Source organism: Raphanus sativus, chromosome 3 (assembly GCF_000801105.2).
Source record: "Raphanus sativus cultivar WK10039 chromosome 3, ASM80110v3, whole genome shotgun sequence".
Lineage (NCBI taxonomy): Eukaryota > Viridiplantae > Streptophyta > Magnoliopsida > Brassicales > Brassicaceae > Raphanus > Raphanus sativus.
This window is the reverse complement of record NC_079513.1, coordinates 5633679-5646883: the sequence shown is the minus strand read 5'-3', so window position 1 is coordinate 5646883 and position 13205 is coordinate 5633679. Positions and strand designations below refer to the sequence as shown.

The 13205-nt window shown below is 31.6% G+C and overlaps 3 protein-coding genes across 3 annotated transcripts; 2 read left to right on the top strand and 1 right to left on the bottom strand.

Moving 5' to 3' along the window:
• The first annotated feature begins 2855 nt into the window (after positions 1 to 2855).
• Positions 2856 to 4543, top strand: LOC108845895 (F-box/kelch-repeat protein At4g38940-like). Its single transcript, XM_018619097.2, has 3 exons — positions 2856 to 2864; positions 3030 to 3156; positions 3438 to 4543. Exons 1-3 carry the CDS (start codon positions 2856 to 2858, stop codon positions 4541 to 4543), a joined length of 1242 nt encoding a protein of 413 aa, XP_018474599.2.
• A 690-nt stretch (positions 4544 to 5233) lies between these two features.
• LOC130494315 (uncharacterized) lies at positions 5234 to 5965 on the bottom strand. The gene is made up of 3 exons (XM_057004663.1): positions 5717 to 5965; positions 5535 to 5599; positions 5234 to 5441 (listed from the first exon to the last, which is right to left on the bottom strand). The coding sequence occupies exons 1-3, from the start codon at positions 5859 to 5861 to the stop codon at positions 5379 to 5381; spliced, it is 273 nt and encodes a 90-aa protein (XP_056860643.1). The 5' UTR covers positions 5862 to 5965; the 3' UTR covers positions 5234 to 5378.
• Positions 5966 to 6488: 523 nt separating this feature from the next.
• Positions 6489 to 7019, top strand: LOC108845013 (uncharacterized). Its single transcript, XM_018618285.1, has one exon. It carries the CDS (start codon positions 6489 to 6491, stop codon positions 7017 to 7019), a length of 531 nt encoding a protein of 176 aa, XP_018473787.1.
• The last annotated feature ends 6186 nt before the right edge of the window (positions 7020 to 13205 follow it).

The following is a 13205-nucleotide window of genomic DNA, read 5'->3' as shown; positions in this document are numbered from 1 at the left end:
AAAACTCTACACCTTAACTTCAAACCCTAAGTCTAGATTAATCAATCTTAGGGGTATAAAACCTTTAATAAAACTTTTTTTTCCTTTAATAAAACTTATTTTAGTCATTTTTTTCTTGTGAGTTTATTTTTGTGAAAATAAACTAATAATGACTATCTAAGTGAATTTCTCATATTAAAACAATTTTTTTCGTTTCTAAATTACAAAATTTGCAACTGTTTTAAAGGAAGTAACTGGTTTTTTCTCAAGAAGTAAAAAGTTGAATAAAACTATATAATTTTTTTAATTTCGTTTAGGGCCCCTAAATTCTCAGGTCCGGCTCCTATGATACTTCTTAAAGAATTATATGTAACAATTTCACTTGATCTGACATATTCCACTTCAATTTCTTTTTTCTTTTCGAGTTCTTGGGTGTATGAAAAGAATAAAAAAAGTTGAAGTGAAATATGTTAGATCATGTGACAATGTTGCATACCTCTTCACAAAATATTACTCATTGCAATATTTAGAAAACATGTTTACAACACTAGTGGAATATGTTCAGTTATGTTGTCTCTGATATTTTCTTCCTTTGTTTGAGTGACACATGTTTTATTTTCTTCATATTAGATGGTCGATTCTTGACTTATGCAAATTTCATTATTTGATTGGATATGTTAACTTATTGATCAAAGCCAAACACATTATTTACTTGCCTCGTGGAGGACAATAATTTCAGCATGGAGGATATGGCTACAAGTGTTTGTTTCTAACATAGCCAAGATATAGCAGTTCTTCTAACTATAAAAACATATCATGTTTGTGATCGAGATTTATGAAGGTCAGATAAATAGCAAATTCATCTATTTCTTTGTTTGAGTTGTTACGTTAAAATAATTTTAAATCAGTTATTCTTTGGAAATAGTGAAAGACAAGTTTGATCCTATTCCAGTATCTTTTCATAGGAAATGAGCTGTTGGCAAAAGATTAACAGATAATGATATATCATGCCAAGTGCAGTTTTCTTTTGTTTAATTTTGTAATATAGAAAATAATATTCAATGAACTTAAAAAAAAAACTTTGCATCCCAAATCAGAATCCACAAAAGAGCTTTATTTATTTAATTGTAAGAATTATTTGCAAAAATCTTATTTGCAAATACTCAAAACGTCAAAAAGTTAATAATAGATATTCGGAAGCATACATAGTAGTATAATGTTGTTTCCATAATTACCTTAATGTAGATGTAATGTTTTCATTAATTATTAATTATATACTTGATTGATCATAAAATCATTCCACATAATATATAAGAACAAATGCATATTTATATAATAATATTTTAATATAATTTTGAAAATCATTGATAAAATTTACCATAATGTTGTAATTATTAAAAAATTATATTTTACTAAATAAAATATTCTTAAATATATAAACTAACCAATTTTTAAATTCTGGATATTTCTAAAGAATATCTTCATAATCATTTTTGCTAGATTTCATTTATCCAATCTGTAACTAATTCATTAATGTTTATAATATTACAAGAAAATCTAATCGATTGTAAATGGAATCATATATACTAGATCCAATTTTAAACATAATATATATTCACTAATATATCTAACTAAAAAGCACAAAAAATATTCAAAATGGATTCTCTAAAAAATTACTTAAAAAAAAATCTCAAACCATTAAAAACTAGATGTAAATTTTAAATTAAAGTTAAGTTGTTCAGACCTTCAGGGTGACTCATTTTAAGTCAGATCTGGTGTGGACTTATGGCTGAAACTTCATATACATAGATTTATATTTGGTTTTTATAGTCCATTAATCCCCTATATATTAATCCTGAAACATTACAACATGTTTTGTAGCCACGTGTCATCACTAGGATGATTCTCAGAAATCCTTAGAAAAATATGTTGGTCCATATAAATATATATTATACTTTTTATTAAACTAATTATCATATTAATTAGTAGTCTTAAATTCTTTCCTTAAATAAAAGCTACGTAAGTTTATTTCTTTAAATAAAAGCTACGAAATTACCTAATATGATTAATGTATATATGATAATTAATGATTACAAATGAAAAATATTTGATAAAAAAATTTGTATCCTCTACATTTTATTTTAATTAATATTATCAAAAAAATCACTTAAACATATTAAAAAAAATAGATTTTTCATATATGTTATATTTTAAATTTTTTAAAACATCTATAAATTACCAAAAATTGTAAGATGTTATTAAGATGATATTTTTTAGAACGGAACCTGATCCGAAACGAAATATTTCGGATATCGAATATATCGAAACCAGATTTATATACTTAAATATATTAATTATTTTTAGAATTTAATATCTAAAAGAATATACAAAATATATAAAATGTTATTAAGTTGTCCAAAATACTTGAAAATATTTACAAATAGTTAAAAATACATGATTAAAATAGTTAAATGATATTCAAAATACCAATACTTCAAATATCTATTGATTTCTTATCTGAATATTGAAACTAACCAAATTTTATGTTAAGTTTAAGTATTTTAGCTTGCATTATACACATTTATATGTTATAAATAATTTTTTATTTTTATATTTTGAGAAATTTAAAGTATATATGAATTTTACTTTTTAAAAATAAAATGAGTTATCTGAGTCCAAACCCAAACCGAACCCGTAGATCCGAACCGGATCGAACTCACAAAAAATCGAAACATAACTGAACCGAACCAAATCAAGCTGAACCAAATGGTATCCGAATGTCCACCCCATATCAAATGTAAAAAAAATATTGATAACAAAATGCATTCTAATTGTAATATTTCAATACAACATATTTTAAAAAACTCACCCCGCGCATGGCGCGGGTTATCATCTAGTTACTTACTATCCTTCTAGAACAAAAAACATCAATCCACCAAATTTAATGGGCCAACATAAGATATTACAATATTAGGCTATGTACTTCGAATTTAGTATTTTGGGCCAAAAATAAACGCCGCCGTTTTAGCTTTTTAACATAAACCCCGAAGGCGAAGAGGTTCTCTCCTCCATGCACCATCTCTCTCTTACAAGTTACAAGCTTTAAGCTTTTGTCTCTTTTGCTCTCGAGTCTGTGCGAAACCCAAATCTCCTTGCTGAAATTCTCGCTTCTTGCAGGTTTTTTCACGCAAAATCTCAACTCTTCTTTCACTGTCTCTCCATTTCTCCTTCGATTGGTTTCTTTACGCTTGTTGCTGTTGAAATTTGGCTGATAAAATGGTCCGAAGCTCATCCTACTTACTTGTTGAGTGACATATTGACCAATACTTTAATAAAGTTTGAAACTTTGAGTGTTACTGTTGAGTGCTTGTTCAGGGTAGTTAAAAGGTCATGCTTTGATAAAAATTGAAACTTTTCTAAATATCTTACAAAGTCTTCGTCTTTTCCTTTTTCTTTAGGACACTCATTCAACCGTTTGTCTGAAAAGATGGAGCTGCCACTGATTCCGTCACTCCCCGACGACGTCACTGTTGACATCGTAGCTCGAGTGCCCAGAAGCCACTACCCGACACTCTCCCTCGTTTCCAAGAGTTTCAGGAATCTCATTGCCTCTCCTAAGCTCTACAAGAGACGATCTCAGCTAGGCATCACCCAACACCGTCTCTACGCCGTCCTCCGCAACCGCAAAACCGGTGAATTCAGTTTCTACATCCTCCACCGGAATCTCAACGGTTACAACCGGTTGGTGCCTGTCCAGTCACTTCCTTTCATGTCTTCCCGTGGAAGCTGTGTACCGGTTGGTTCGAAGGTGTACGTGTTTAACGACCTTTCAGTGCTCATCTTTGACTCAACGTCTCACACGGTTGAGCGGGCCCCAGACATTCCTCAGCGGATGTCTTATAAAGAGGTTAACGTCATCGGGAAGAAGGTTTACGTAATTGGTGATGCGTTTTCTCATTATGTCGAGGAGACAGCGTGGGAGACAGTGTGGCAAAAGGCAGTCACGGTGTTTGATACAGAAACACAATCGTGGGAGCCTAAGCCTAGGTTGGTAACGGAAGACATGGCTGTTGGTATAGGTCCCTTTTGGTCTGATTCTGTTGTGATGGATGGTAAGATTTACCTGAAAACTCGCAAAAAGGACTGCTCTTCTGTTTATGTACCAGAGGAAAGGAAATGGGAGTTGATGGACGAGGTGTTGAACTCTAAGGACTGGAAGGGTGCATGTGTGGTTGAGAACGTCTTGTACTATCATGACCATTCCGGGAAGGCGTTGAGGGTGTATGATCCGAAGCAGGGCTGTTGGAGTGTTGTCAATGGTTTGGAGGAGTTTTTGGCTGTGGAGACTGCTCGTTCAGGTTGGTGCGATGCTGTGAACTACGGTCCGAATAGGCTGGCTCTCTTCTTTCCTAAAAGACAGTACGGCGAGAAGATGATTTGCTGTGCAGAGATTGCTTTGGAAAGGCGCCAAGGAGGAGAGATTTGGGGTAAGGTGCAGTGGTGTCATATTGTCATTGGCGGTGAGCGTTTTGACATGGTGGAATATGTGGCTGTCACGGTTTGACATGGTAGATCCTTCTTATTTTAATTAATCCTAAATGCCATCTCGTGTGGTTGTAAGTTTGCTAACATCGTTAGTGTATCCAAAACCTTGAGAACGTGTTGTTTTTGCGTTGTCGTTTAAAACTTGTGCTATGTTTTATTCTTAGATTGCTTCCTTGGGACTTGATTGAAGTTTGCTTCGTCTTAAATCTAAAAAACAAATTGTGATCCTCCTGATAAACTAATACTTCAAATTTTAGTTGCTCCTTGATACTTAAATGAAGTTAAATGTCAAGTGCTAGCTTACGTGAGGACTCGCCATGATAATAATTTTCTTTCAGTATCACTAACCCAAAAGTGTCAGCAATAACTTGCTTGAATTCACTGAAACAGAAACGATTAAGAGACAGGCTGTCTCTATGATTTGGTGACCGTGCGAATGAGAATGGGTGGTCTTTGAGAAATGTTGTTATCCTCGTTTAAACCATAAACTCTCCTTACAAGTTGCTCAATCTTTATTTTCTTAAAGCATTTGTCAGAGCTACACTCGTTATAAAGGTGTGCAGTAACAACTTTGGTTACATTGTATCTGTTTTTGTAGCAAACAAGTGGTGACGATTACACTAATAAATCTGGTAGCTTGTTCATTGATTCCAATAGCAACTATATCTCTATGCTTCTTATCAAATTTAAAAATTCTTATATGGGAGAGAGAGAGCAAAACATTAATAACTCAAAATTTGTCACAAGTTGCTTGAAGTCCTTGAAGAAAATAAAATACGAATTTCGCAACAAACACAAATTGCTTAACTTTAAGCTTTATTATAAGGCTCGGAACATATTTTCTTCGGACATGTTCACTTGGAAGCTTCAGTTGTTTTGTTGACCTCTATAGGGCACTGAGACACGTATGGTTTCAGCTGCGGAATACCAAAATGTTCAATCAGCACAATAGCTTACTAATATTAGTAGAATCAAAGATTAAGGACACATAGGGTGACAAAAAAAAGAACCTTAAAGCCGGTGAGATCAGGGATTACGTAGTTTGGTAATTTATCATGCTGCACAACATATCCTCCTGCAAAACTTAAAGCAAAGAGTATGAAAACTAATCCATAATACTTCATAAATTATACATTATGTGATGATGAATTTGTCAAAACAAGATCCAATCTAGGGAGAAATGAAAAAAAACCTTTTTTGGTGTGGAAACCAGTAGGTTTGCAGTTTTTGCCCTTGTAGAAATCTCTGGGAGCTCGTTTGGGAGAGAGAATATCAAGAGAAGACGCTCGCTTTCTTCGGAATGATCTTCCAATCGCTGATAACAACCCTAGCGTCATCCCCACCCGAAATCCAGATATCAATGTTTGAGTTGAACGATGTGAAAGGAGAGGAGATGATGCTACCGTCAGAGAAGTAACGGCGCGGAGAGAGAGAGAAAGAGAACGGACTTAGGTTTTCGTGGAAGAGGCCCAAACTTCAAATAAGCCCACTGACTGATATGTAAGTCTTTACGACTTTTTTTGACCCAATATCGTTGTTTCATGATTTTGATTTTCTTTTCTTTTTTCTTTTTTTTTAATTCTTTTTTTTTTCCAATTTAACTAAGAGAAAGACTACAACTGAACACAATATATAGACTCTGTAATGCAGATTCAGAGTCGATCAATCACGTGCTTTTCCAGTGTTTGCCGGCGAAAGACATCTTGCAGCACGCTAACTGGCCGCCAGACACTGCACCGAGGCAGAGCCTTATGGAAAATCTCTCACTAGCCGTTACCTTAACAGACGAGGCAGACGCAAATACAGAGAAAAACAGAGCAATCTCTTGGCTGCTATGGTCTATATGGAAGAACCGAAATGCGATTTTGTACAAAGGGATCCAAGACTCTATTGCTTCCATTGCTACACAAGCTATTAATGAGGCTATGGTGTAAACATCTATTAATTTTCCACCAATTCAACCGATGGAAAATTCAGATAGCCTAGGCATCACACGTTCTTGGCAAAGACCTGAACCAGGTATGGTTAAGTGCAATGTTCATGCTAACTGGAGGAATGAAGGATCACTGGTTGGTGGCGCTTGGATATCTAGAGATCATCAAGGCAATGTTTTGCATCACGCTAGAGATGCCTTCACGAGCTCCCCGAACAGACTTGCAGCTGAATTAAGATGTACTATCTGGGCTCTGCAAAGTTTGAAAGATCTTGGCTATAACAATGTTATCATTGGACTGGATCTTAAAACGGCTTTTCAAGCTATCTCAAATGCAAAGCTTTGGCCTAGGTATCGTCATCTTCTATCTCAGTTTGATCACCTACGACGAGGATTTATATGTGTTCGGTTTGAACATGAATCTACTGCGTCCAACGTTATTGCTCATGATATCGCCCAGAGTGTACTGCGTGATGGCATACTCAGATCTTATCTGGCTTTGGGAGGACCAGCATGGCTTCACAACAGAATCCGGAACGAGGCTTCAAACGTCAACTGCTAGATCTTTCTTTAAGATTATTTTGATGTTTAGAGTCCTCTTTTCTTTGTTTTGGGATGAGTTTCTTGTCCCTTGCTCTTTGCACTACATGTACTTCCTCTCTTTATTGAGTTCAGACGTTTAAAAAAAAATAAGAAAAAGAAAAAAAATACAAACGTCGGCCTGTTGTGTAATAAATGAGAAACAAAAGATATATTTTAAACATATATATGTACCGTATATGTAAGAGTGTCAAAATGGAATAGGTCAACCCATTCCATAACCCAAATGGGTTGACTTTTACTGAGTCATAAGTTAATCCAATCCATTTAATATCAAATGGGTCAACCCAACCTAATCCGGGTTGACTATTAATGGGTTATAGGTCAACCCAACCCATTTAATAAATGAGTCGGATAGATTAATGGTTGACCCATCAGCCCAACATCTTTATAATAAACCATTTTAAAGTTAAGACAAAGTGATCCAAGTTGATCGAATTGAGACATAAGTTAAGCTAATACATAAGTTAAGTTAAAGCCAAGCTGATCAAATTAATAATTTTTTGTTTGTTTTTGCGGAAAATTGCATTTATTCGGTTTCGGCAGAAAATTATGTTTTCCGATTTCAGCGGGAAATTACGTTTTCTGTGTTTGGGGGGAAATTGCATTTTCCGATTTTTGCAGAAAATTGCATTTTCCCGGTTTTGCGGGAAATTGCATTTTCAGTTTTGGTGGAAAATTACGTTTTCCGGTTTTGGCAGAAAATTGCGTTTTTTTAGATTTTGCGAGAAATTGCATTTTCCGATTTTTAGGGAAATTGCGTTTCTGGTTTTTACGGTAAATTACGTTTTCCAGTTTTTGCGGAAAATTACGTTTCCGGGTTTTGCGGTAAATTGTGTTTTTCGGCGAATTTGTTTTTTTCCGATTTTGGCGAAAAATTACATTTTCTGGTTATTACGGGAAATTGCGTTTTCCGGTTTTGGTGAAAAAATGTGTGTTTCCGGTTTGACGGAAAATTATGTTTTTCCGGTTTTACGATAAATTGCATTTTCCGGTTTTTATTTATCTTTATGTTGTTTACTTCGTACTTCTTCAAACCAAACAAAGAGCCACTATTTATAGTAGTCTAAAGTTGGTTCCATCATATGTATATTAACTAAAAGACAAAAGATGAGATAAACATTATCTCCTTAAATAGATAATCATCTTCTATATTATCTTTAACACTCCCCCTTGATCATCTATTTATATAACGTAATGCCTTGTTAAAGACTTAGTCATGGAAAGACCCGATGGGATAAAAGCCATGACAAAGAAAAAAGAGTACACTGACGTAACCTCCCCATGAGAATAATGGACATAGCTTTTTCTTTATAACTCACCGCAAATGCCGCATCCCGATACCATTGACGTGTTTTCGGAATGTTGTAGTCGGAAGAGCATTGGTGAACAAGTCAGCCAAATTGTCGCATGACCGTACATATTCGATATCCACTTCTTTATTTTTCTCGAGTTCTCGAATGTACGAGAAAAATCTTGGAGGGATGTGCTTTGTTCTGTCGCTCTTGATATAACCTTCTTTTAGTTGAGCGACACAAGCCGAATTATCTTCAAAAACTTTCGTCGGCGCTTTCTTGTCAACTATTCCGCTTGATTCTTGTATGTGGTGACTCATTGATCGAAGCCACACACATTCCCGACATGCTTCGTGAAGCGCAATAATTTCAGCATGATTCGAAGAAGTTGCTACCAGAGTTTATTTTTGGGAACGCAAAGAGATCGCGGTTCCACCAATTGTAAAAATGTAGCCGGTTTGCGATCGAGCCTTATGAGGATCTGATAAGTATCATGCATCTGCAAAACCAACCATACCAAACTCGGATTTTCTAAAATACATTAACCCTAAATCAACTGTACCTTGTAAATCAACGATACCTTGTAAATAACCCTAAATACATTAACCCTAAATCAACTTTACCTTGTAAATAACAAAATAATGCTTTGTTCTGTTCCAATCCATGTGAGTAGGAGCAGAGGTATATCTTGCTAGGAGGTTAGTTGCAATATCCCTGCATTTGGTTTATATATATGGCTTTTTATGAAAACATAGATTATTAAAATTTATACAAAACAAAATAATTTTAGGATATGCAATCTTTTAAATATCTAAACTGAATATCTAACAAAATTTCAAAATTTTATTTTGAAACTAACATTAATTTATTTATTTTTAAACCAGAAATAAGAATTTTCTAATAATATATTTTAAATATTTAATCATTATTATATTTCTTTTTTAATAATTAATTATTATTTTATTTCTATAGCAATAGACTTCTTTGCAGATTTGTAAATATCTACTTATTATACACTTTTTTTTTCTTATAAACTGATACAATACCACTATATAATATTTACCATCTACATGAAAACAAATCACAAAAATTTAGAGATGTTGTTAAATATAATTTAACTTCCGTAAACTTAAAATAAATTTATCAGAAACACTATCACAGATTTTATTTTTAAATATTAATTTTTGTTCTAAATAATACAAATGTGAAAGCATACATTATTTAAATTTTATACAAAACCGAAATGATTTTAGTATTTGAAATTTTTAAATATCTAAACAAACAATCTAACAAAATTTCGAAATTTCTTCTTTTAAAATTTGAAACTAATATTAATATATTTATTTTTAAATCATAAATGGGCATTTTCTGATAATACATTTTCAATATTTAATTAGTTTTGTTAACATATTGTATTAATATTTAATTTCTATATAAATAGATTTCCTTACAGATTTGTAAATATCATCTTATTAAACACGTATTTTTCACATATATTTTATTTCTATATTAATAGAATTCCTTATAGCTTTTACAGTATTTTTGATATACTACAATTGTAGCCGTTATGAAATATATAATATGTTTTATATCACTCTTGATACCATATAATATGTACATTTCCAGTATTTTATAGTTAAGATTATATCTAAACATCCAATATCTAATGCTGCAGTTGGTTTATATATATGGCTTTTTATGAAAACATACATTATTAAAATTTATACAAAACAAAATAATTTTAGGATATGAAATATTTTAAATATCTAAACAGAAAATCTAACAAAATTTCAAAATTTTATTCTTTTAAAAAATTGAAACTAACATTAATTTATTTATTTATAAATCAGAAATAAGAATTTTCTAATAATATATTTAAATAATTAATATTTTATTTCTATATTAATAGATTTCCTTACAGATTTGTAAATATCATCTTATTAAACATGTCTTTTTCTTATAAACCGATGCCATACCAATTTATAATAATTATTTTCTAAATAAAAATAAATCACAAAAATTTAACGATGTTGTTAAATATAACTTAACTTCCGTAAATTTTAAATATATTTATCAGAAAGACTATCACATATTCAAATTTAAATATAATAATTTTTTTATCTAAAAAATACAAAATGTGTTTATTGGATAGAACCAAATCTCTTGGATATTTTTATCCAAATATTTAAATTTATCTAATTTTTGTTCGAAAAAATCCAAAAATGTGATTTTAACCAAATTATTCGAAATTATCCAAAAGCAAGAATCAAACCAAAACCGAGTTGTATTCAATATATTATCAGATTTCTAACATTTTTATCCAGAAAAAAACCAAAACAAAATAATCAAACAAATAAAAATAAAAATTCATTCTTATATGTTGAACCAAAAAAGAACAAAAAACACAATCGAACTGAATCCAAAAACATAAAAGAAAATCAAATTGGAATCGAACCGAAAACTAAACACTCTAGACTAAACATATTAGTGAACAAACATACGGCTTCATAAATTCGCCAATAAAAAATAGTCATGCGCTTTGAAAGCGCGAATCAAAATATTGTTTTCTAACCCACTCAGTGCTACAGAGGGGGGGGCGGAGAGCACATTTAGTGCTACAGAGTGGACTCGGTACCACATTGTTTGGTCCGATTTTGGAATGCTTTCTAATAAATGCTAGGGGTTGGACCGGTCATGTCTTACAGCTCACCATGTTAACCACTTGGGCCGGAGCTAAGCCCATACTGGCCAAGTAATGGCAATATAATTCATATGGGGAATCGAACCCATGACTGATGTGGCTACACACCAAGCACCAAGAGATGACCACTAGGCTACCATTACTTGGTTAAAAAAAACAAAAACTTTTCATTGTTTCCCATCATAAAGTCTGATATGATTTGTTTCTTAAACCTTATTTTCCTAAACAATGACAACACACCTCCTTTCCTAGGCTTGTGCACACTCAGTGGTTCAACATACAGTGTGTAAAATCAATTAAATTAATTAAAGATCTGTGTTTCTGTTAGTGGGAATCCATTAGAGAAAGTCAGAAAGACAATAAACATGTACTCTTTCTATCCTTCTCTAATGGCTTCCCGCTAACGGAAACTCAGATCCTAATGGATGACTAAGTAACCGGCCAATTAACCGACTAATCGATTTTAGCTCTGCTGTTAACCAAATAAACCCGACTATATTTTTACTATCTGGCTAAGTATTAGCATTAGAATCCAAGCCCAATTGCAAGATATGTGATTAGGTATCTTCAACTATTTATAGATGTCTGCAGCTCTTGTTTCTTTATAATTAACCGATGTGGGATTTTGTTACCTTTATTTTTGAAAAATCAATACTATTAAAATATGTTTTCTTTTATGGATTTTCCTTTGGGATATTATCTTTTTTTTTGGTTGTTGAATAACCTCGATGTGTCGTGGCCCCCAACAAGGTGGGTCAAGACTAGCGGCGAGTATCTAGAGTACGTCTTCAAGATATTACTTTGTATGTTAATTTTATCAACAAAACAAAAATTCATAGAGGATAAAAGAGGAGATGAAAAAAGGACCACCAAATCAACAAGGAAAACAATATTATCTCTCAATACTTATATTAATCTCGCATACTAATATACTGATATCTAATATATTCTTTTTGATGTTTAAAAACTGACAAGTTTATATTACGTTCGTTATGAAAATGTTCACCATTTGATAAAAACTTCTCTTCCATTATTAAAAATTGTAGTATTAAAAAAACATAGCACCTGCTACATATCTTTTTCTAAGTCTATAGTTCTTCAGATAGATCTGATCACCTCTTACAGCGGCCAACAAAAGACAGTTCTTAAAGCCTTGGATCTAGTGATTGTTAATGCATGTGATCTCAGGCTTTAGGCCAGGCAACGTTGATGGTATATATTTTCTGGAAAATCAAAGTTCTTTTGAGACGATACAGTGTTGTTATCTTCACGTAGAGGGAGAAGAAATGGAATACACGTCTTTGGCTTTAAATGATGTTTATCTTTTTCTTCTAATGGGTTTTAGTATCGAATATTGATGTTTATAGCTCTTAAAATATTACATTTTCCTTCTAATGAGCTTTAGCTTTTATAATAATTTTGATATACTACAATTGTAGCCGTTATGAAACAATATAATATGTTTTATATCACTCTTGATACCATATAATAAGTACATTTCCAGTATTTTATAGTTACGATTATATCTAAGCATCCAATATCTAATGCTGCAGTTGGTTTATATATATGATTTTCTATGAAAACATACATTATTAAATTTATACAAACAAAATAAATTTTAGGATATGGAATCTTTTAAATATCTAAACAGAAAATCTAACAAAATTTCCAAAATTTAATTCTTTTAAAAATTGAAACTAAAAATAATTTATTTATTTATAAATCAGAATAAGAATTTCTAATAATACATTTAAATATTTAATCATTATTTTATTTCTTTTTAAATAATTAATTATTATTTTATTCTATAGCAATAGACTTCCTTACGATTTGTAAATATCTACTTATTATAACACGTTTTTTTCTTACAAACTGATGCCATACCACTATATAATATTTACCATCTAAATAAAAAACAAATCACAATTTAGCGATGTTGTTAAATATAAACTTAACTTCCGTAAATTTCAAATAATTTTATCAGAAACACCATCACAGATTTTATTTTTAAATATTAAGTTTTTGTTCTAAAAAAAATTACAATGTGAAGCATGCATTTATTTAAATTTTATACAAAACTGAAATGATTTTAGGTTTGAAATCTTTTAAATATCTAAACAAACAATCCAACAAAATTTTGAAATTTATTATT

Excerpts from the sequence above, each read along its gene's own strand:
- LOC108845895 (XM_018619097.2), top strand. Across the intron at positions 3,157-3,437 it reads GAAATTCTCGCTTCTTGCAG|GACACTCATTCAACCGTTTG; the intron begins GTTTTTTCACGC and ends CTTTTTCTTTAG.
- LOC130494315 (XM_057004663.1), bottom strand. The coding sequence starts at position 5,861 with ATGACGCTAGGGTTGTTATCAGCGATTGGAAGATCATTCCGAAGAAAG. Across the intron at positions 5,600-5,716 it reads TGGTTTCCACACCAAAAAAG|GAGGATATGTTGTGCAGCAT; the intron begins GTTTTTTTTCAT and ends TAAGTTTTGCAG. Across the intron at positions 5,442-5,534 it reads CTGATCTCACCGGCTTTAAG|CTGAAACCATACGTGTCTCA; the intron begins GTTCTTTTTTTT and ends GGTATTCCGCAG.
- LOC108845013 (XM_018618285.1), top strand. The coding sequence starts at position 6,489 with ATGGAAAATTCAGATAGCCTAGGCATCACACGTTCTTGGCAAAGACCT.